Source organism: Lygodium microphyllum, chromosome 20, assembly GCF_053477565.2.
Source record: "Lygodium microphyllum isolate KBCC chromosome 20, Lygodium_microphyllum_v1.1.10, whole genome shotgun sequence".
NCBI lineage: Eukaryota > Viridiplantae > Streptophyta > Polypodiopsida > Schizaeales > Lygodiaceae > Lygodium > Lygodium microphyllum.
Window position 1 is genome coordinate 91,251,461 of NC_141154.1, and position 23,470 is coordinate 91,274,930.

General features: G+C 40.4%; 1 protein-coding gene across 4 annotated transcripts in view; it reads right to left on the bottom strand.

Moving 5' to 3' along the window:
• Window positions 1-1,396: 1,396 nt before the first annotated feature.
• Window positions 1,397-23,470, bottom strand: part of LOC148019124 (uncharacterized) — a 50,749-nt gene continuing 28,675 nt past the window's right edge. The window contains exons 8-10 of one of the 4 annotated variants that reach the window (XM_087660647.1): window positions 17,344-17,443; window positions 2,076-2,226; window positions 1,397-1,907 (exon numbers count right to left, since the gene is read on the bottom strand). In XM_087660647.1, the coding sequence (XP_087516773.1) occupies window positions 1,883-1,907; window positions 2,076-2,226; window positions 17,344-17,443 (276 nt within the window). In that variant the 3' untranslated portion in view covers window positions 1,397-1,882. Of the gene's footprint in view, window positions 1,992-2,070; window positions 2,227-17,343; window positions 17,444-23,470 lie in introns of all 4 variants that reach the window. The other 3 variants (XM_087660644.1, XM_087660645.1, XM_087660646.1) reach the window with 3 other exon arrangements.

Below are 23,470 nucleotides of genomic sequence, written 5' to 3' on the forward strand. Positions count from 1 at the left end.
CTAGCATGTGCAAGTGGGTCAACGTGTGATCATTGTATGACTACACTAAAAGTAATGCACTGCAAGTGCCCTAATTGTATTCATATACCAGAGCCTACAACCCAAAAATCTCAAACCACACCTTCACAAAATGAGGCTTGCATGTCTCACAACAAGCGCACTTTGTTTTTGCTCAAAGCTTATGGAAGGTGCCACAAATGGGAACGAAAATTCGCCACCACTAAAATTGGACAATTGGGTCCAACTACACTATGCACTAGCTAACTAGCACGAAACAAAGAAACATGCTGCAATATCCAAGCACATGCTTGCAGGGCATGAAACAAAACCTTGTAGAAGCCTCTAGGGCCATCACACAGCTCCTCAATAAGATGCAGCTATATATCTTCATTTGTTACAATAGCATTCATAGCCAAGGCCTTGGGTACACGCAATCGAGGGGGCATATGAATTAAACGCGGCAACCCTCTCATGAACTTCAACAACAACAAAACCCCGTCACCTCGCAACCCTCTCATGAACTTCAACAACAACAAAACCCCGTCACCTCCTACATGTTTACCGTCGTTAGACCAGCCCGCAACATACCATTTGCATGTGCATAACCTTGCATCAATGGATAGCCTGTGAGAGCGTGCATTGATGCATCTCTATCTGTTCTCGTAAACTTTCTACGATTTGAAAGACATACTGAAAGCACTTTGGACCCAGTTGCACACCCTTGCATTTTACGTCTTCTAAACCCACTGTCTTGACCAGCCTACTTCCTTGCCCACGAATCATGCATGACAAAGAGTGACCTTTCAGTCCCATGAAAATGTAAGGCAGCTACCTCGATCACTAGTGATCGACAAGTTACGACTCCTGCAATGAAACAACTGTTCTGGAACAAGCTTGTATCCCTTGTTTGCTGGAGCTTCTTAGAGGTAATGTGAGACGTTAGATGGACCTGCGGTATCTTGAATTTCACGAGTTTTCTTTCCTTGGACAACAATGCAATATCAGCAATGCCTTGAAACGTTTGACAGCTTCTCAGGTTTACTGGCAGTATTAACAATCATGCTAATTATTTGTAGATATTGCAAGCAATGCTCATAAGCTGACTTCCATACATTTAATTGTACGGCATTCAAAACTACTCATGTACAAGAGTGGCTCAAAGGCACATATCTGGCTCAAGCCCTGACTGCACTTGAAATAACCTGTGCTCACAATGCCACAACTTGATGAGAAATTTGCAAATATGTTTAGATGGTAGAATCAACCATATCAGTTTTCAAACGAAGATCCCCTGTCCGAAAATTTTGTTTTTCCTAAACGTATAAAATCAATCAGAACAGCACTCAGCAAAGCTCTTTGGACCCACTTAAAAAGTTTGCAGCTATCAAGTTGCAGCTCTCTTAATGGGACTGTGTCCTTTGAATAAAAAGTGATTTTCATTACATTTCAGGCTGATTAAAAAACGTTTGAGGTCATCTGATTAAGACCATGAAAAATCGCCCTTTTCTGCGAAAAAGGTCTCAATAGTCTTACACACTTTCCAACTCATTTGACCTTGACTGTTTTCTTTCCACTAGCACCCTGTGTTGCTTTCTCATTGACAAAGACCACCTCAATTTCTTATGGATAGTCCAATAGCCAAAAAAATGGCTTTTCAGTGTTACACAACTTTCATGGCAGCATAATAAACAGACTATGTACAGACAGAAAAGAGAATTTAGACCTCCTGCAATACATGCACTTGAGGGTTAATTATTGTTTGTCCCTACAAACTGATAAGCCCAGTAATTGTGCAGGCTGGACATCTATAGGTCACAAACACATCCACAGAGCTCTTGCAGTCGTGTGTACTTCACACTTCATACTTCACCACACTCAGTCGTTAGTCCACGGGAAAATGGCTGGTTCTGCATTACATAAAGTACCAGACAAGTTGTCACTCTTCCATCTAATCATGCTGGTTTTCAATCAGACTTTGACCCTTAGCATACCTGCAGTGTTAAAAGTTACATCGAGACCATAAACTGCATTTTCCTGAATACAACAATTTTAACAGCAGTATGCACATACTTAACTGATTGCTCAAAACGGCAGCCCTTTTTGCAATAGCACCTGCCTGCTGCTTTATCTTCTGAAAATCTCTCGCAGAGACAAATTTCTTGTTGAAAATTCCATCAGATAATACAACAGCTGTGGCTCCAGCTGTAAGGTACTGGTCGAACGTATCTGAAAGATACTAGGTTCAAAGTCAGTCAATTTCAAATGCATACATCTGGAAATTTGAAGTGTGTAAAGTTTTTCCTTTGTTCTTTTTGTAAGCACTTTGTAGACAACAAAAAGTAATTTGCCATATATTGGAATTTTGAGCACACAACCATATACATACAGAAGAAAGCCAGCAGGCTCTACAATCATGCAATCTAACTCTGGTAACAGTTAGAGACCCTTATGCAAAGAGATCTTTCATAGAAACACATTCCTGTAGATAACACAAGCCCTTAGAATGTGACTTGGAAGCATTACTATTTAATTGTATGTTGAATTCCACAACCATAGGTATGAAGCATGGTTGTCACATCCGATGGTGTCCAATTAGTACCATCCAATACTAGTAGGGTACTGATTGGACTAATAAACCTTCACCGTTCGTACAATGCTAAGTCCAATGGAAAAAATTGTACTTATAATTTTAAGGCCCATACTTAATGTTGGGACTTAAACGGATTAGAGCCTTTGCACTAGGAGTTTACATATGGAGAGCTTGAGGATAAGGATGGAGAGCCTGAGAGCAGAGGTAGAGTGAAGGAGAGCTTGAGGAGAGAGAGTTTGAAACCAGCCTTCCTCCTCCGATAGGGTGGTAAATAACCTGATTAAGCACTATTTACAGCAATTAACAAATTCACAAAACTGAAATGCACACTTTACCATATAATCTTGGACATTGGACACCCTATTGGCCCCAAAACTGGCACCCCTTTCGGTATTTATTTAACTTAATTGAAGAAGAAGTTGATGTACAATGGGATTCTCCCAACCCCTTTAGGTATTCCAACTTCCCTTGCTATCCAAAATGACCAACAAGTCTTCAATCTGATTTGCCCCTTGATTCTGGCAATCAATTGGCCTTCACCTCCTTTAATGAAGATAAAAAATGCCCCAATTTCATTGATTTGCTGGTCCCTGCACCTGAATTTGACTGAAAACAGCTTCAATCCTATTGAATTCAAGTCTTGGAGCTTCCCTTTTTTGGCACGCTTCCCTAGGCTGCTGCTAAACCCTAATTTTTGCTACAAATTAAAGTTTACAATAGAGAAATCTGAATTTCTTGACCTCTTGTGATCTCAATGCTATAATCTTCAAAGCAAAGCTATAGAAAGGCTGGGGAGATGAGAGAGAATGCTGAGGAGAGAGAAAATTCAGACTTTCATCGCAAAGAATTGAAGAAAATCTGTCATTTACTGCTGCTGCTCTGTCTCAACAGCTTGTAGATGCAAAGAACTAAAGAAAATCAATCGTTGATTGTTGCTGCCCTGTCTCAACAGCCTGTAGATGCTGTCACCTATTGTTGATTGGTCTTCTCTTGCTCCTGGCTACCTCAGAAGGTCCTCCAATGGCTGCAAATCAAACCACCAGCATCTCCTCCCTCTCTCTTGCAAGCTGAATACACTAAAATGCCTCTCTCCAACCTCTAAAGACGTTTTTCAATCTTGCATGGGTATTTTTGACAAGTGGCAGCCTTCCAAATGGTTTTCAGCATTATCCATAATTAAATATTACTTTTCAGTCTTTAAATATTAAAAATTAATCTAACAATTATTTCCATGCCTTGAAAAATAATCTGACTCGCCAATAACTAAATTGGCTAGGCAACTTCTATTCCCGAGTGTCCCTGCGCCATCTTTGACCATCAGATTGGCGTTAAGTAACCATTAAACGCTACTTCTCTAGTGTCACCAACTGACACTTATGGCCAAATGAATGACCCAGGCCAACAACTGGCACCAAATACCACCAAGTACCTGTGCAGCATAACTTATAGCAACTTTTGCCTTTGACATCCTGTGATTTCCTGGAGTCCCGAGCTCGCAAATTTACTCTAAACCCAATTACATCTTACATGTGCAACATTCACTTAACCATGTGATTAAAAATTAATCCACATGTTAAGTGAAGTTTCAAAAATACATGTTCTCATGACAAAGTTTGAGAGTAGAAAGCTTGAAATTTTAACTAAGGGAGGGAGGGAAGAGAGATTGGGAATGTGTGCATGTCTGTTGTGAGAGAGGAAGCCTAAACAACACTTGCAACCACCCCAAATGGTCACAAACAAGCACTTTAAAATAGTCAAAACAGTTTGGATTGAACGCCATCAAACCTAACTGGACGAGACCAAGGTTGTCTATGTCCGCTAGATGGATCAATTGTCTGATCTTGTCCGGACCCGCTATCCAATGGGTATTGAGATATCGAGCTCTACATGAGCTGGCATCCACTACATGCCTTGGTGATGTGGCACAATATTATCAGCTAGTGTGTTAGATGACCGACATGAGGATACGCCAATGATTCTACAACTGAACTACACCCAGGTAATCCATCCTTGGTTATTGCACATTCGTTGTATCTTTTCTAGCAGGTTCACACTTAGTGACCACATATACATACATTGTGGTACTTTCATATTAGTCTTTTATCATGCTATAGACTTAGTTTTTATGTATAGAAAAAAAAGAAAGAAGAAAGAATAAGAAAATTTCAGCCCTATCTCTCCATGTTCTGAAGTCTCCCTTGCTTTTGTATATGCACGCTCTTGGATGCTTCACCTCTCTTCCCTCTTGTCTACTTTCATGGTATCAAAGCTGTCCCACGGCTGCATGGAGCTTTTGTTTGAAGCTTGAGGTGAAATTGTTGAAGCATGAAAGCAAGCAATGGGTAAGAAGCTCTTTCACCTTGCTCGATTTGCCTTAGATTATAATCACACGAGGCTCCTGAGGCTGGTACAATTGCAGTCTCCAATTGCAGTGAAACTTGGTGAGCAGAAAGAATGGTAAATATACTCCAAATACGCCCTTTAGACCTTGTCCGCTGTGATTTTCGGCAACTGAGCTCATTTTAACCTTCGTTCTGGACCTGTCCCGACAATAGTTTTGGAGTATACTACAGTTTCTGTTGTGTCCGCCATTTAAAGATGCACATGTTACAGATTTTAGATCTGTAAGGTTTCAAGTGTTTGCTAGGCTGCAGACACAAAAGGCATTTGCATACAAATTGTATACAGATTGCTGATTGCAATTAGTGTTGTGCAATTAGTCAAAAAGGTTGTGTGCTTAGTTGTGGTGCACCTGGTACCAGCTTGCTTGCAGATTACAGTTTTTTGCAAGGTTTTCTATTTTGTCAAAATGTTTCACAACTTCAACCAGATTGTCAACGAGAAGCTTGATAAGAACAATTATCCTAGATGAAAGTTCAAGATGACAAATTTCTTAAAGGGCCAAAGGTGTTTGGAATTATATTGAAAGAGACATAGCAATAGCACTTGAAGTTCCTACACAAAATGCTACTACAAAATAGATACAGGCTAAGAAAGATTGGGAGTAGACACAAAGTAAAGTCATGTATTGGCTATTAATCAATATCACAAATAACATGATGACCTATTTGCAAGAATCTGAAACCCGCGTTGTTGCATGGAAGAATTTGGCAAGGCTATTCAAAGTAAGTACAAAGACCAAAAAGCTACAAATCAAGTCAAAGCTGAACGAAGTGAAAAGAAAGAACTTGTCCATTAATAATTATGCCTTGAAAATCAAAGTATTGTAGAAGCTTTTAGATCTATCAGTGTGATAGTTAATGATGATGATGTTGTACGTACATGCTTAGATGGACTTGAAGATGGTATACAAGAGCTTTGGGTCATCTACGAATACAAGGGATGATATCCCTGATTTTGTAGACTTAATTTCTATGCTAATACTTGAGGAGAAGAACCTTGGCTTGGATTCCTCTTCTTTTGAAAGAAAAAACAAGTCTAGATAGGTGTTTTACTCTACTAGCAGGGATAGAGGTCATAGCAGAGATCATAGCACAGTAAAATAGAGGATGACAATCCCGAGAAAGGGGAGTCCAAGAGGATAAGTTGCAGATTCTCATAGGCAACAGAATTTTGGTGAGATCAGAGAGTGATGGCATTGTGGTAACAAAGACTATATTTCTACAAAATCGCTTTAAAAATAAGGCTTAAATTAGAAATGGGAAAAAACAGTAAGGTAATTATGCATCCAGTAGCAAAAACAATTATAACAAAAGTGAACAGTTGTTTATTGTGCAACACTTTATGAATACTATGACTACTGATGGTTTATCAAAGAATAATGTATGGTATGTAGATTTAGGTGCCTCTAACCACATGACTTCTCATGAAGATTGATTTACAAAGATGCACAGTCCAAAGTCTCTACACTATGTGGAGACGAGAAATGATACCAACTCACCCCATTACTCATATTGGAAATGTTTCTTTAAGTGTGAAAGATGGCAAACTAAGTACTTGACTGATGTGTTGCATGTACTAAATATTACAAAAAACTCGGTTTCTGTTGATCAGATGCTAGAACATGAATTGCAAATTCAATTCACATTTGATGGTTATTATATACAATATCTTAAAAACAATTGCAAGTTGACTGCAAAAGAGAAATGTATTGGCAAATTGTTTACTCTTTATGTTTAGTTCACATTTGATGGTTGTTATATACAATATCTTAAAAACGATTGCAAGTTGACTGCAAAAGGGAAATGTATTGGCAAATTGTTTACTCTTTATGTAAGTCTGTCTGAAATGGATGCTGCCATGTTTGCACAAGGTTCAGGTGTTGTGGCTAACATTAAAATTTAGCATAAGAGAATTGGTCATGTGAATATATAGCGGCTTAAAGACATACAATCAAAACAAATTATAGATATCTTGCCAAAGTTTAGGATTGATGGGATGCATAAAGTATATGAAGCATATCAATTTGAAAAGCAAGCAAGACGTGTTTCCACATGAAAAGCATGTATGCAATGAGAGTTGTTCACAACTAGTGGAGTGGAATTGAGCATCAAGCAATGCTCCGAACCCTTGCTCTACTCAACCTGATAAAGCCCCGTCGGCTATAACTGAAAGACATCTAGGTAAAGCTGTAACAATTCAGGATGGCCTGTCAAGTCATCCTCTTCCATTCACTTTGCATCCATTGGTGAATAATTCTAAAACTTCACCAAATATCTGTTGGAAACTTTACCTCTGGCCTTTCTTTCCTTATGTGTCAAAATCTGCTCGAATACTAAGAACTTATCTAGTTTCTCAACCTCAAGCTAAATTTCTACAAATACATCCTCTCGCACATCACCCCAAAAAGACCTCAATAAACTAACATGAAAAGCATTGTATGTCTGCCAATGTGGTGGTAATTTCAGTCAATATGCCACATCGTTAATCTTTTCCATCACCTGAAAGGGTCCATAGTATCTTATACTTATCTTTGAATACAATCTCTCTCTTCCTTTCATCTTTTTCAGCCTTTTTTTTTCAAAATACAGCAATATATAATCACCCTTTGCAAACTACAAAGCATACCTATCACAATCAACTACTCTCTTTTGCTTTTCCTATGATCTTTGAAGTGTATACTTTATCTTTGTATATTGCACCCAAGCTTACCATATAGAGATTAGCCTCAAAGATCTTATCGAAAGGAGCTTTACCAATGGAGCTATGTACAATGTTATTGTGAGAAAACTCAACCAATGGCAAATACTACTCCCATTGTGTCTTATAAAACATAGGACTGTTAGATTTGACTCACACCTATGCTTATAGAGGAGTGTCAGTGATCCTCAATAGGACACGGGGGCACTTTTTACTCTCCTTACAAGAGGTTTTTTATCCCAAATTTATTCTCTTTTATTTTATGTGCCTATGTTACACAATTTGAGCACTTATCATGTTTTACACCTTTTGGGTATGAACACACTCTAGCTACCCTAGGGTTTAAGGATTGTACTTTGTACTTGCATCTTACACTCTTCATATTATTGCATTGGGTGTCGTGCTATCACACTCACACACACTCTTCACTATCAACCATACTCTCAACTAAGCTTGAGCTTTGATCTCTATGCATTCTCTCACCTCTCACACTTGGTATCAGAGCTCGTCCTCAGCTCATGGCCCTCAACTCCACCCAATCCCCAACGGCCACCATCTCCAGCTGAGCTTCTTAACCATTGTTCGTCAACTCGCAGCTCCTGCTCCCTTTGCAAAGCTACTACCAAAGGCACCACCATCAACTTCAGTTCATCAGCCAGCTCATCCGCCAATCTGTCTACCACTTGGCCTGAACCGCCAGCCAATCCAACTCGTCTGCCAGTCTCCCCCGCCTCGCTAGCCAACACCGCCAACGCCTGTAGCGCTACTATTTGAGCTACCTGGCTTGGCCCTATCCGCCTACTAGCTACTTGAGCGCAATCGTTAATGCCTACCTGGCCCCTAGTCTATCCACCCCCTACGCCAGACCTTGCAACTTCACGTGATAGATGCGCCACTGGCACCCGCTACCTAAATAGCTGCCCCCCTTATCCTATGCACAACCAACCTGCCTCCAACTCAAACTCCACCAATGCTTGCCAAGTCCACCTAATTGACCTGACAATTCGGCTCGACCAACTATAAAGTTCAAGGAGGTAAAAGAAAATTTTTATCAATTTTTGATTCACTTTTGATCTTCGAAAAAGAGCTTGTGCCCAAGCAACATCTTTCTACTCTTGCAAGTGTTTGGAACACATTTCTTGTAGAGATTTTGTGAAATTTTGGGTCAGAAATTTAAGACTTTTGTTGTCAGCTCAGAGATTGGCAATTGTACATCAATGACAGCTGGAAAAAATTGAATTTGTGCATTTTGGGACAATAAATTTTGGGGTCTTTGCAATTTTGGTGCTACTAAACACTGTTTATGCCTTGGACAGCGTGTATTTCAGACAGTTTTTGATAGAATGTGATTAAATTTGCTAATTACAGCAAAGTGCTTGTTGTAATTTCTGAAAATTTTGAGATTTCTAAGTTGGTCCAGCTTAAAGTATTGCTCTTTTGATCCTTGACCAATGACACTTATCATGGCAAATCAAGGATGTGATGTATTCACGTATGTGTCCAAGGAGGATAGGTTGGATGGCAACAACTATTCTCTACGATCTTTTATGATGAAAAATGTGTTGATCGCCAAGAATCTTTGGGATTATATCAGCAATGAAAAAGTTAGGCCTGGAGTTGTGGCTCTTGCTACACCTCCTCTCGGAGAACGAGGACAACAAGCAACTAAGCCCGCTCAACCTCTTCAGCCTGCTCCAACTCACCCACTTTCCCAGAGATTAGCAGCACAAAGGGCACAAGACACATAGGATGCTCAGGCTTTGTTGTTGATTGCATTGGCAGTTCAACGGTCCATCATCACACACATTCGGTCTGCAACTTCTTCATGAGAAGCATGGCTGACCTTAGCAGATGTTTACTGGAAAGAATGAGACACGCATCTCTTTCTTGAAGAAAGCGCTTGAGACTATGAAGATGGATGAGGATGATTCTATGCAAGATCATCTAAATAAAATTCAAGACTTGCGTGAGCAGCTTATGAATGTAGATGAGTATTAGTCAAATGTGCAATTGATATCTACTACTTTGAATTCATTGCCACCCTCATGTTTGGCCTTTCATATGGCCTTGAACCTCATCATGAGGATATCCCCACAGCCACTTACTTTCCTTCTACTAGTCAGTTTGTACTTAGAGGAAGAGCAGACAAGAAAGAACAATGGGGTGGATGTTATAGCCTCTGAGCAAGCTTTTATGGCAAGGCAAAAGGGCAAGGGCAGCCAAGCAAAAAATGCTCCGTAGAACTCTAGGACTTCAAGTACTTCACAAAGCAGCAAGTAACAAGGGGGATACGCAAGCCAAGAAAGACAAGTGCCACTATTGCAAGAAGCCAAGACACTACATCACAAAATGTAGAAAGCGCATAGCCAAGGAGGAGTCAAGGATGTCTGTTTCCAATGCACCTTCCACTGCTACTGAGTCTGCATCTTTTGTTGCAGATCGCGACTATTGTTTTTACACATGCAGTTATGACTCTTCTTGGACTAATAGAGCATTTAACTCTACTGAGGATGCGAGAACATGTTTCTTTGACAATTGTGCTTCTAGGCATATCACATCCTGTAGGGATTTGTTTTCCTCACTTATTGCAGCTCCCGTTGGCAAGTCTGTGCAATGTGCCAATAATGCATCATACCTTGTTAGAGATATTAGGGAGATTGTGTTGATAGCCATTAATGGCTCTATTCTCTACTTGCAGGATGCATCATTTATGCCAAGCATAAAGAAGAATTTGTTGTCTATCTCTTCTTTGGTAAAGTATGGTTTGCAAGTCACCTTGGATGATGATAGATGTACGGTCAGAGATAAAGAACACATGACTTTGGTTTTGACTAGCACTTTATGTCATGGATTATATGATTTAGATGCTTATTCGGTTGATTGATCGGTCTATCTAACGTCTACTCTCACTCCTATGTCACAAGCAAAATTATGGCACGCTTGCATGGGGCATGTAAACTATGGTAGCTTGATGCTTATGCAACATATACAAATGCTCGACGGTTTACCTCTCTTGGAGTAACCTCCTGAGTAAATATGCGAGGGATGCATTTTGGGAAAAATGCATCGTTTTTCATTTTCTCGTGATATTGCTTTTAGAGCAACTGCCTGATTACAAATTATGCACTCAAATGTATATGGCCCTATGCAAACAAAGTCATTGGGTGGCTGGCTATTACTATTTTATCACTTTCATTAATGACTTTACTCGTTTTTGTTGGGTCTACTCTTTGGTGAAAAAGTCAAAAGTGTATGATGTATTTTTGGCTTTTGTAACACTTGCCAAAAACCAATCTAGCTATAGGATTAAGACTCTCCGTGACCGAGGGGAATACATATCTACTATGCTAAATTCTTTTTTGAAGCAAAAAGGCGTTGTCCATCAGTATACTACTGCTTATACTCCATAGCAAAATGGAGTTGCAAAGAGAAAGAATCGATCACTCGTGGAGATGGGCAGATGTATGCTTAAAGCAAAGAGCTTGTCACAGTTTTTGAATGGAAGCAGTTATGTGTGCTTGCCATGTTTTGAACAGGTGCCCCACCAAGGCATTAAAGAATGCCACGCCTTTTGAGTTTTAGAACAGTCGGAAACCTTCTCTTGGACATTTTTGTACTTTTGGGTGTCTTGCGTGTGCCCACATTCCCAAGGTACTCAGAAAGAAGTTGGATAACAAGGCTATTAAATGCATTTTTGTGGGGTACAGCAATGAGAACAAAGGATATAGATTATATGATCATGTCTCTAAGAAGGTATTTGTCAGTAGGGATGTGGTTTTTGATGAAAGATCTGAATTATCCCTTGCAAGTTTTGATACATATCAAGCTGCCAATGATGTATTTGAAGGGCTATAATCCCAAGACGGCTGTTACAGACTCCAAGAGAGTAAGATGGATGCTCCCTTGCCTCAATGCACTAGAAGGGCTGCTAAGCATGCAACACATCATGCAGGGAGGATTCATTTACTTGCTTTTTTGGAAGTAGATGATGCTAGGAATGAATATGCATTTTTGAGCTCACTATTAGATCATGATGATGAGCCTACTTCCTTCGCAAAAGACCAGCAAGATGCACATTAGATGCAGGACATGCAAGAAGAATTGGATTCTATTGCCACCAATCATACATGGGATCTTGTTGAGTTTCCCCATGGCAAGAAAGCCATTGGAACCAAGTGGGCCTATAAACTAAAGCGCAAAGCTGATAGTACTATAGACAAGTATAAGACACATTCGGTAGCCAAAGGATGTGCAGAGAAAAAGGACATCGATTATGAGACATTTGCTTTACATCTTGTAGGAGTACAATTAGGTATGTTATTGCAATGGTTGGAAAGTAAATCAGTTGGACATCAAGACGGCATTCTTGAATGGTGACTTATATGAGAATGTTGATGTGTCGCAACCTCTAGGGTTTGTGATGAAAGGAAAAAAGTACATAGTTTGCAAGTTGTAGAAAGTTCTATATGGCTTAAAACAAGCTCCTCATGCATGGTATGCTAAGATTGATGCTTATTTGGCCAGCACTGGATTCACAAATAGTCCAACTGAACCCACTCTCTGTACTAAGAATGAAGGGTGGGGGCGCCTACTGGTTATCATTCTATATGTAGATGATATGTTGCTCACTAGACTAAAAGAGCATAAAATTACAGATTTCAAGGCTGAATTGAAACATGCTCTTGCTATATCAGATATGGGTTGTTTACACTACTATTTGGAGATTCAATTCACCCAAAATCAGTATGACATCATCATGTTGCAATCACAGTATGTGGATAAGCTTTTGCATGGGTTTAATATGCAAGATTGCAAACCTATGTGCACTCCTATGGAGCCAAGGCTCAAGCTGTCCATACATGACAATGAGGAGATGTCCAATGTTGCAATTTACAGCCAGGCTGTTGGCTGTCCTACTTACCTTTGCAACATACGTCCTAACACACAGTTTGTAGTATCTCAGGTGGGTAGGTTTAGTACATTGGCAAGCTGTCAAGTGGATCTTCACATATTTGCAGGGTACTCAATCATATGCTTTATTATTTCTTGGGGGGTGAGACTTACAGTTACAGGCTCACAGCAATTCAGACTGGGCTGGTTATTCAAACACTAGGCAGTCTACTAGTGAACACTTTCTTTCTGGGCCACTCATGCATTTCATGGCCAAGCAAGAAACAACCTACAATGACGCTTGTGAGACTAAGTACAAGGCAACCTTCACAGCAATAGCGGAATGTGTATGACGGTGTAGATTGTTAGCTGATCTACAAATTTTATTAGAGGATCCTACACCCATTCTTTCTGACAATCAAAGTGCTATTGTAGTGGCATGAAATCCTGTGTTTCATGCTCGCACAAAACACATTGATATACATTATCATTATGTCACAGAGAGATGCTATACATGAGAGATCAATTTGATGTATATCCCTACACACAAGAATGTTGCAAACATTTTCGCCAAAGCACTTCCTCGTAAGAAGTTTGAGGCTTTCTGAAAGTCCTTAAACTTGCTACACTTTGGTGGTGATTGATCTTCTTGTACTTCCACCACATTGGCACTACAAGAGGTTGTTAGAATTTGTCAGTTCTATGGGCAATGCCAAATGTTTCATTTAGTTAATTTGTACTATGAACACAATTAAGCTAATAAGTTGTGTCACCACATTTAGAGTAAGTTCTAGAGTTAGCTAGCTTCAATTGAGTTAGGGGTGTTTTGGTCTACCTTAGACCTAAGGTTGTACTTTCATCTTATCACTTTTCTGTTCAACAAATACACTCAATCATTTTTCAACTCACATTGTCTACTCTCAATACCTTGTTTCTCTCTCCTCCATAGTTGGTTCAATTTTCAACAATAATGTCTCAACATACTTTGTTTAACACACATCACACTGCTCAAATTGATGCCTAAATAATGATGAAATATGCCAAAATCCAACATATCAAAAGCTCAATGCAACTCACCCTTAAAATCAACAATATGTCTTATTAGGACCAATAAGCAACATGTCATCAACATAAACCACAAGAATCAAAGACACATCAACCTCATATCAAATGTGTAATGTACTCTTAGTGTTGGACTATTTTGAAAACCACGTGCAATCAAGTATGCATATATCTTCTCATACCAAGCCTGAAAAACCATCTCAAGTACATCTCTATCGAACAAAAGCCATGTTGCAACACCTCCAGTCCCATGCATTAGCATGCTACCAGTTCCCCACCACTTATGATAGTGTGTGGAGATAAAGACACGCAAAAGAGAGAAAAAGAGAAGATAGAATGATGGGTAGAGAGAAAGATTGATTACGTTTCTTGATAATCAAAAGCTATACATCCTTAGTCTTTTATAGAACTAAGGTTGAAACTAACACTTTATAGCTTAGCCTTATATGGGACTATGGTTGAAACTCACACCTTGACCCACATTAAATGTGGAGGTGAAGAGTATGTTCACAAATACTTTCCACACATATACACATAAGTCTTACACGCAAAAACGTGTTCATATACACTAGCACATAAGAACATAAATAGCCAAAAATCCCCCCTTTATGTCTAAGGTAAGTAACTTTTGACACAATAGATGATGATGCAACACTAATGGCAAGGTCTTACCTTTTGTCAAGGCAATGTCTAATCCCAATCTCAAACAACATGAATGGAAAGGTCTTACCTCAAAGAGGCGGTACCTAATTCCATAAGGTACAAAATAAAATGATATCTTAATTGCCTTCATGAATACACGAAGTACAATTATGAAGAATCAAGACACTCAATCAAATATCTGTTTGAATTCCCCCCTTGAACTATATAAACTCCTAAGCATGCATGCTCTCATGTTGCATCCTTGACACACCTCAAGAGTCACAAGGAAACAAGAAGAGCCCTACCAATGTCTGCACACTCACGGCAACATAATAGGAAAGGAATAATGGGAAAGAGGACTAATGAGCAAGTATCTTTCTTAACTAGATTATCCCCTTTGCTTCAATAAATTGATGTCCAACAAGGTTCCTCCTCCTATAGAGAACTATAAGTAGCTAAAAAGGTCTAATGGGAAATTGTTAGATGCCGCTCTATTGGCCCCTTTACTCTTGTACACAAGGAGATAAATAGCCACCATCCTATGGGTGCCACGCAAAGAAGACATCCTTGACCAAAGCTCTCAAGAGGATTTAGAACTTTGATGTCACTGTCTCCACCATTATTCCCTGAACAAACCAATTGATCAAAGTCTAGCAAGTCCTTTCAAAAGACTCCTGATACTTGTGACCCCTTTGCTTGCAATCATAACACCCATTCTGGTTGTACAACTTTTGTGTTTGCTCATGGCAGCTACCTTCTAGGAAGAGCCTCCCCCAACTACTTGTGGACCTGACCATCTCTTGGGTATCTTGTCCTTGGCCTTTGCAACAGCAAACTGGTTATGCCGAGCAGACTTCTATCCAATATCTCACCTCTCCATGGCCCACTCCAAAGAATCTCATTGTCATGCTTCCTTATCAACCAAAATAGTGTGCAAACTTTCCACAGACTTGAAAACAGGGCATCACCAGAGAGAAAAGAAACATGAGTAGAAAGTTGATGAAGCAAGTGAAGAAAGTGTTCACATCATCTTCTTGCTTCTAACAAAAGGATTCCACTCTTTGCTACAATGTATAATCCATCAGAGTGAAGTGTTAAATAAGGATGGTCGCGTGTATCCCAGTCGGAGTGCTTACTATATGTGCCTTGAGGTATGAATCCACCAAAGAGGCACTCTGTCCATGAGGCTCTGTTGAACATGGACAACCTTGAATTCTAGGCAAGGGCACTATCCACCTCCATCACCCCAAACCCTCCTCAGCCCAAGAGCTCATTGCATGGGCCTTAAGGTAGGACTTCCACCAAAGGACTCTTATGAACTGAAAGAAACTTGAATCGTTTGACAGACATAGGCAAGGGTGCTACCCACCTCCTCCACCCAAGTGCAGACAAGTTTGCCATCTTGCATGCCGTTGAAGTTCAGGATGGTAAGTTTCTTTACCATTGATGCTTTTTGCTTCTAGGCAAGGGAGATTTGCAGAACCACGGGACCTATGGGATGCTCCTAATATTGGCACTTAAATGAGAGATACTAGTTCCCCCTCCCTTTCTCTTATGAAAGAGGGTGAAACATGTAGAGGAGTAGGGAAGCACTCTTGCATGCCTAGAGACAAGCCTCCATGCACACGAGGAGAGGGGAAACCTCCCAAACAATGCTAGCCCTCTCACTATTGGGTGGCCTCAAATTAATCCTGCACTTGCATCCACAGCACTAAAGGCTTCATTTGCTGAATTTGGAACCACCAAATGCTCAAGACGAGCCAACCTTCACTCTACATGCCTCCCAACCTCATCAATACCCCCTCAAAGTTGGGACAATATCAATCATGAAGAAGGGAGTATAGAAGAATGAGTTCTTGGCAAAGCACCACCACCTCCATGCATGATGGACCATAAAAAGCCTCTATAGACAAGAAACATTGTACTACTGCTATGAGGAAGAAAAAAAATTTGGACTCCCTTACATCAACCACTTCCTCACCCTCTCACCAACAAGACCTTGCTTCCAATTGCAAGACTCTAGTGTCCTAGGTACACAACTCAGGTAGGGAATAGAGAACCCAAAGGTGGATATGATCCACTTATCATATATATTACAGTAGTAATATGTGTGTGTACAAGAGTACAGGCTGCCAACAATGAATCCACACTGCACTCTATCCTGAATGCAATCATGCAGACTCACATGCTCTGAATCCTCAGAATACACCTTGCTGCCCTGTCCAAAATAGATCATATCAGCCATGGTCAATCTACAAACAAACACAATCAGTCTTGATCAAACATGAACTGTCCTGCTCATGCACTTTGATCCACATGCACAACATCCCACTCATACTCCAGCTGATGACTGGTTTGCTGATGATAATTGAAGATGATGAACCATTGATGACAGTTGACAATCAATCGATGACAATTCACAATCAACTGATGATTATTTCTCAAGATTTCCACTTAGATAGGCCATGTGCTGGTGACTGTGCAGCCAACACTACCATGTCAGCAATTCTTTCAACCTGCTATCCAACTATCTGTCACATCAGCAATCTGCTGACAAGTATGCTACGTCATCCAACCCACCACATCAGCAGCCCACTAATTGTGATGTGATGTGTGGCCCAAGCTGCTGCCTACCCACCATGGGTGGACAAGCTGTTGCCCACCCATGGCAGGTTCCACCTCATGAGGTGCACTACCAAAAAATGAAGTTGCAAAGGTCTTGATAATCATCCTAGAACCACCAAATGTCTCATTATGCCAATTTTCCTAGTCAAGAACAATGAATACCAGCTTCTCCCATGGCAAGGTGTCATGCATCTGTGAGGTAACATAAGTTTCTCAAAAATAGCTCACTGGATTTAAAGGAGACAATTCTAATGAAATATCTTAGAAAGTTCAAGCGAGGTGAGGATGCATTTTAATCCCAAACATGATAATGCAAACTTTCTAATATAATGTTAATTTATGCACATTGATGGATGCTTAAATGTCTTTGGACGATTTGAATCTGATACATAAGTTTGTTTGAAACTGGAACATAATAAAGGTCAAGAGGTAACCTGACATGATCCCTTGGGAGGCAACAAGTGGGATATGACAAAACGATTTATTCAAGGCTTGCACCAATTGGGTTCCTCCCATCAATGCCACCGGGTACAACTGCCAAATGATTTATCATGCTAATCAGTGACATCTTAGGCCGTCCAAAGCAAATGCTGGTTTATGCTTTGTTCTTCGTATAAAAGAGAGTCCTACCACACACTCTCCCTTGATTTAGTTGAAACCATATCACATATCTGAAACATACGTCTTGATTTAATTAACTTAGGTATGATGCTAGCAAGGAGGTCAACAGCACAAACAATGTACCAAAGATATTGTGAAACACCGAGAGCCAAACCATATAGTGTGTTTGTAAAGTGCCACAGAAAAGAGAAAAATGATGAAAAGAGGAAGACTCAGAATTGGCTTGATTGCATGCTGTTCATATTGTCCACATAGGCCCATAATCTAGTCCATGAACAAAAATAAGAAAGCTCAAGTCCAATAATTAAGTGATGACCATGTATCAAAACTGCTTCAAAGATATGTATGTCATCACAATGCTCCATACCTCTTAGTCTTGGCTCTCACAATTTTTTCTATCCTGCAACACCTCACCAACTAGCGACACACCAACTAAATATCTCCTTCAAAGAAGTCTTATTTCAAAGCAAGTTTGCTTCTCATCCACCAAGTAGGAAACTTAGTCATATGCCATAACTCATTACATCCTCACACAAATAGCTCTTTTTGAGTAATACCCATGCCCCATTAATGCACACACAAAGAGCCGATAACAAGATTAAATGTATAACACATCATTATATAGCAAAATCATACTATTTTGACATTACGTGGCAATAATTGGTTGGTTGTGAGGTGATATTCAAATTCTAAGCTTGATGTCCTATTGTTTGTAGTCTTTTCAATGTTGCTTCATTTCTCCCCCTTTTTGTTAACCATTCAAGATGGTAGATATGCACATCTCTCTCTCCAAGTGCTTTCATAATAGTAGAAATCTACATTATCTTTTTCCTCACCCCTTCCCCATGTATTGCTCTCGCATAGAGAGGTCCTAGAAAACCATAATGCCGTAAAATTTCGGAAAAGAACACTGGAGACCATCGTGAAACTTCAGAAAAGAGTTTCACACAACCATAATCTTGCAAACCTCCAGATCATAAGCTTATAAAATTGCAAATAATGTCAAGAAACTTCAGAATTGTTGATTTAATACAAGACAGGGTGGTATTTGCAACATGAAAATGAAGGATATTCTGTCCTTGACTGAATTTTAAGTTTTAATATCATATACAGACAGACAAAGAGAAAGGATGTATATTTCATATCCTGTTTGCAAAACATAAAGTCAACAACTTTTGGTGGCAAAGGTTGCATTCGTTATAGATCCCAAGATAACTTGATTTTGCTTGATCCACTTTCTTTTAGCTCGCATATTGAGGTCCAAGATCTCCTATGAAAAGATCTGAATGTACACACTGTTTCAAGTTTGGTTGAGCATCTTCTTCTATAAATGCAGAATTGCAATGTCAAACTGAAACAGTCCTTCAGACATGAGTATGTCAAAAGTGCTCTCATGATGTTAACAACCAGCTTGTAGAAAAATCACATGATAGAAGAGATGCCATTGCATTACTTCGCTTGTCCAAGCAGTCCCCCCTCCTGCTTGCTCATGCGCCCCATATATGCTCAACCAAGCTCATGTCACTTTTGCCATAGCCAAGTTATCTATCGCCTTATTTTTGTCACATTCCATATCCCTCCTTGTTTTACCATGTCTGCCCACTCTTGACCGGTGCTATACCTTTGTTTTGCTTTTGTTATACACTTATTTCACCTGTTGCTACCAACCATTCACCTACATCACATCACCATCACTTATCTGCAAACATTAGCTGTCAGAAGTGGATACAGTGATGGAAGCGTGGAAAACTGCTGTAATAGACTGCTGAACACAAGACAAAGGAAAGAGAAACACTGCAAAAGAAAAGAACACTGCACAAAGAACTCAGAAGCAAAGAGATGCTCGGGAAATGGAATTCATATACCAAGATATGTGACCGTCTAGAACCAATGTGAGTCACTAGCTATGAAGGCACTGGCACCTGCTCCTCTCCCTCCACCAGAACTTGTCAGATAATGAATAATGAATGTAGAGGAGAAGCCTGACATAAATAGGCAAAAATAATGCCATAAATGGCAATAGATCGGCCAGCATAAAATGCCCAAAATAGACATCATAAAATGCCAAATAAAATGCCTAAATAATCTAGCAAATATACGGGTGCCCTACCCCTCTGGATCACATACACAGACTCAACCATGAACTGACACATCTACTAATACCCTCTCTTAGATCATGGGTGATCTAATACAATACATTATACAATATACAATGATAAGGTCCCATCATAGTACATACAACAAGAACCACCAAAATAGAACCATGGATACCCAAGCATTGGGTGCACAAACCACCACCAAGGTGCCTCAGAAGAACCTAACGTCGATGCTGCCCAGTTCCTAAAAATAGAGAAGAATTATAGTAGCTCTCAATATCTATCAAGAATGTCTCGCAATAGCATACAAGACCAGCTTGTCAAAAATGGCGTTGAACATATGTGACCATGGATTCCCCGCCTTAGGCCAAACCGCCAAAGTATCCCCTCATGTGAACCCAGACTAGGAGCCAATCCCGCTCTCTGTCAAAGAACCGACTCATCATGAACCTGGATGTCAATCCGAGCCCCACAATTTGAACCTACCAAACTTCAATCAATGCGCCAAGAAAACCCCCCTCAGGAACCTATGCACCTATATACTTGTATAGATGAGGCTCTCCAACCTCGTCTCACCACCCTCTTATGAAGGCACTGAGAAAACATTGCATGTACGACCAAGATTGAAACACAAAGACTGAGACAGAGACAAGCAAAACGCAAACCCTAAACACAAAACACAAAACGCAAAAAACTCAAAACTTAAACACTGAGACAAACACAAAGAGAAGAAACTCTAAAGTACACGAATGCTGTAAATGAATATAAGAGTGTACACAATGCCCAAGGGCAGAGCAATGCAGTGTCGAAGAGTGACATCCATCGCAGACAGATCCCAAGTGCTATGACTACCAGTCGGAGTGTCAGAGTGCGGGAAACACCAAATGCTAATCACCATAATGTCAAGGAACTAAGGCAACAACAAGAGATGTGTTCGTTGATGTAGATGGCTTGCTGGACAACAAAAACCCAAGTACTACAGCAATCGCCTAGTGGGAGAGATGGCACAAGCTTGTCGCCTGGCACCAGATGTTGAAAACGTAGGCTGATCAGGTGCTATGATGATGCGACAAATGGAGACCTCCAAACAACAAGGCAATGGCTAAAAACAAGCCACATTGGGTTGGTTGGATAGCGATGGGCTGCAGCAATGATGACTGGACAGCAGATACTAGGTGGTTGATGGCTGAAATTTGCACGGTAGAGTGAGACACCTCCACAAAAGGATAAGGCTGAATGGTGGGGAGCCTATCTATTTATAGATGTTAAAGGGTGTCCCAAAAAATTAGGGTTTTGGGAGACCAATAAAATTCTCTCAAACCGCACACCAAATTTGTGTTCTTCAATAATTTAGCATGTTTTGGGGCTATTTAAAAATGCTAATCAATTGTAAAGTGTGCTTTAGCTCAACACCCCCGCTCAAGCCCAAAATTGAGCCTAAAGGAAAAGGCCTGCAATGTTTACCCCAAGGCGTCCCACCCCAAAACAACCAAGGCATCGAACAAAGGGTGCACGTCAGCTGCCCAATGGCCTACGAAGACCAAAGAAGCAATGGTTATCTTACCAAGGGAGTTTAAGTAGTCACCCCAAAGAGGACAAGGCATCGGACAAAGGGTGCTCGTCAGCTACCCAGTGGCTTACCAAGCCCTACAAAGGCAGAGAACCACATTGATTTTATTTATTTTTTTGTGAAAAGTGAATTTTAGGAATAGCGGCTGATTGAGTAATAGTGACCCAAAAAATGGGAGTAGGAATGGTACACCCAACACATCACAAAACAGTACTGCTTACCCAACCACTCGAGGATGTCGATGACGAGCAAAAGGTAATGAAGTATCATGTGACGAAGTATGGTAGTGTAATCCACCAATGGAAATAGCCTAGGATCCGGCCATCCAGTTATACTCTGCACAATGGGATGCATAGTATGCTACATTTTGAAGAATGCTCATGCAACATGTGCCACTTGGACAGTGTCCCTCCTAGGAAAATGGTTCGCTAGCCCAAGCGCCCTAGTACAATGATAAAATCATGTAATGCATAGAAAAAGGTACCGAAATCTATAAAATACAAAGAAGGGTAGGAACCCCCTCTCAACCTAGATGTCGATGCCGAAGAAAGAAGAGCCTCCTAAGGATGTCGGTCTTCATGTGGTGCCGAGAACCATATGGATAAAAATGATGAAACATCCCTACTAGAAGAGCAAGGATAGAAATCACTGCCATGATAGCATCAAGAGAGATGCTACATGATCTTTCACGGGAAAAACAAGAAGAAAAAGATGGTAAAGGTAAAGATGTCTCTATCCCCTCCTCGAGACCATAATGTCTTCTCAAAGCCTCCAATGATGGAGAAGTCTAATAGGGTGTCATAGGATCCGAAGAAGAAGGTGCCTGAGACATTGAGTTAGAATCAAGTCACATGTGAGTCTTGCACAAAGACTAGCCTCCACAATCACCACAGGATACTCTTTAGAAGAGCACCATCTTCGATACCATGTGAAGATATGCTAGGGTTTGCACTAAGGAAACACAACACGTACGACCAAGACTAAAACACAAACTTAGACAAAAACAAGCAAAACTCAAACCCTAAACGCAAAATGCAAAACGTAGAGACAAACACAAAGAGTAGAAACTCTCTGTGTTTATCTCAATTCTACTCTCTATGTTTCTCTCTATGTTTGAGTTTTGAGCTTTTGCATTTTGCGTTTAGGGTTTAAGTTTTACTTGTCTCTATCTGAGCCTTTGTGTTTCAGTCTTGGTCATAAATGTGTTTCCTTAGTGCAAACCCTAGCATATCTTCACACCTCTCACACTCCCTCTCTGGCACTAGAGAGTTGTGAGGGATAACCACATCATCTATACTACCAACCCAGAAGGGAGGCCCCTACAGCCATTGTCGAGGCTACATAGCTAGAGTCCAAACCTAGACTTGGAGATGAGGAAGTCTGGCCGAGAGAGTCGTCACCCGTCGTCACCGTTCGCACCTGTTCCTTTCACAAAGCTACTAATGTCCTGGAGTCCTTCCAGAGGTGTCCCTTCTTGCCACAATAATAACACTGAGACTTCTTTTTCCTCTGCCATATGGTACTCCTCTCTAAAACAAAAATACTTGAAGCACCAACAGAAAGAGTCCTCACATAAACCTGAAGCTGAACACAAGTCTCCAACATAACACTAGTAGATGACTAAATAATGTCTCCATGTTGAACATCAAGAGGAGATGCCAAAGGAGCTATGAGGAGGGAGATACAAAGAAGATAAAGAAAGACTAGGGATCTTCAAGGAGAAAAGGATGCCAAAAATACAGACTCGCAAGGATTACACAAGTTCTTTGCAATAAAGAAAGCACCTAGAGAAAAGAGCAACAATAACTAAAGTGTATTGATGAGAAAAAACACGACAACCAGATGCACATGATCCCTCTCTAAAACTAAGCAATGTACCACAAAAGAAAAATAAGGACCAAACTCGACCAAAAATAGCTTAGAACCTGTCACCCAACCTTGCACAAAAGCAAAAACCAAAATGCAGATGCTGATGACAAAGCACAGTCACGAACTGCAATAAATGCAGTCCACCTCCAGGAAAACAAGGCCTCAACCTGCTAGCCCCAAAACGCAAATGTGGAAGGGTCAAGAACAGGTCCTCAGCCCTAAAACAGCCCCAGAAGTCTGGAAACACAGATGGCAGATTGCAAAACACTGAGAAAATAGCAAAAGAACTGGTTGAAATTTAGCAAAGAAAGGTTGCCCAGGCTGTAAATCAGACGCAACAGTCAGAAACAGGTCTAAACAACATACAAAAAGTCAAAACTCAGACCTGAAACAGTGTAAAACAGC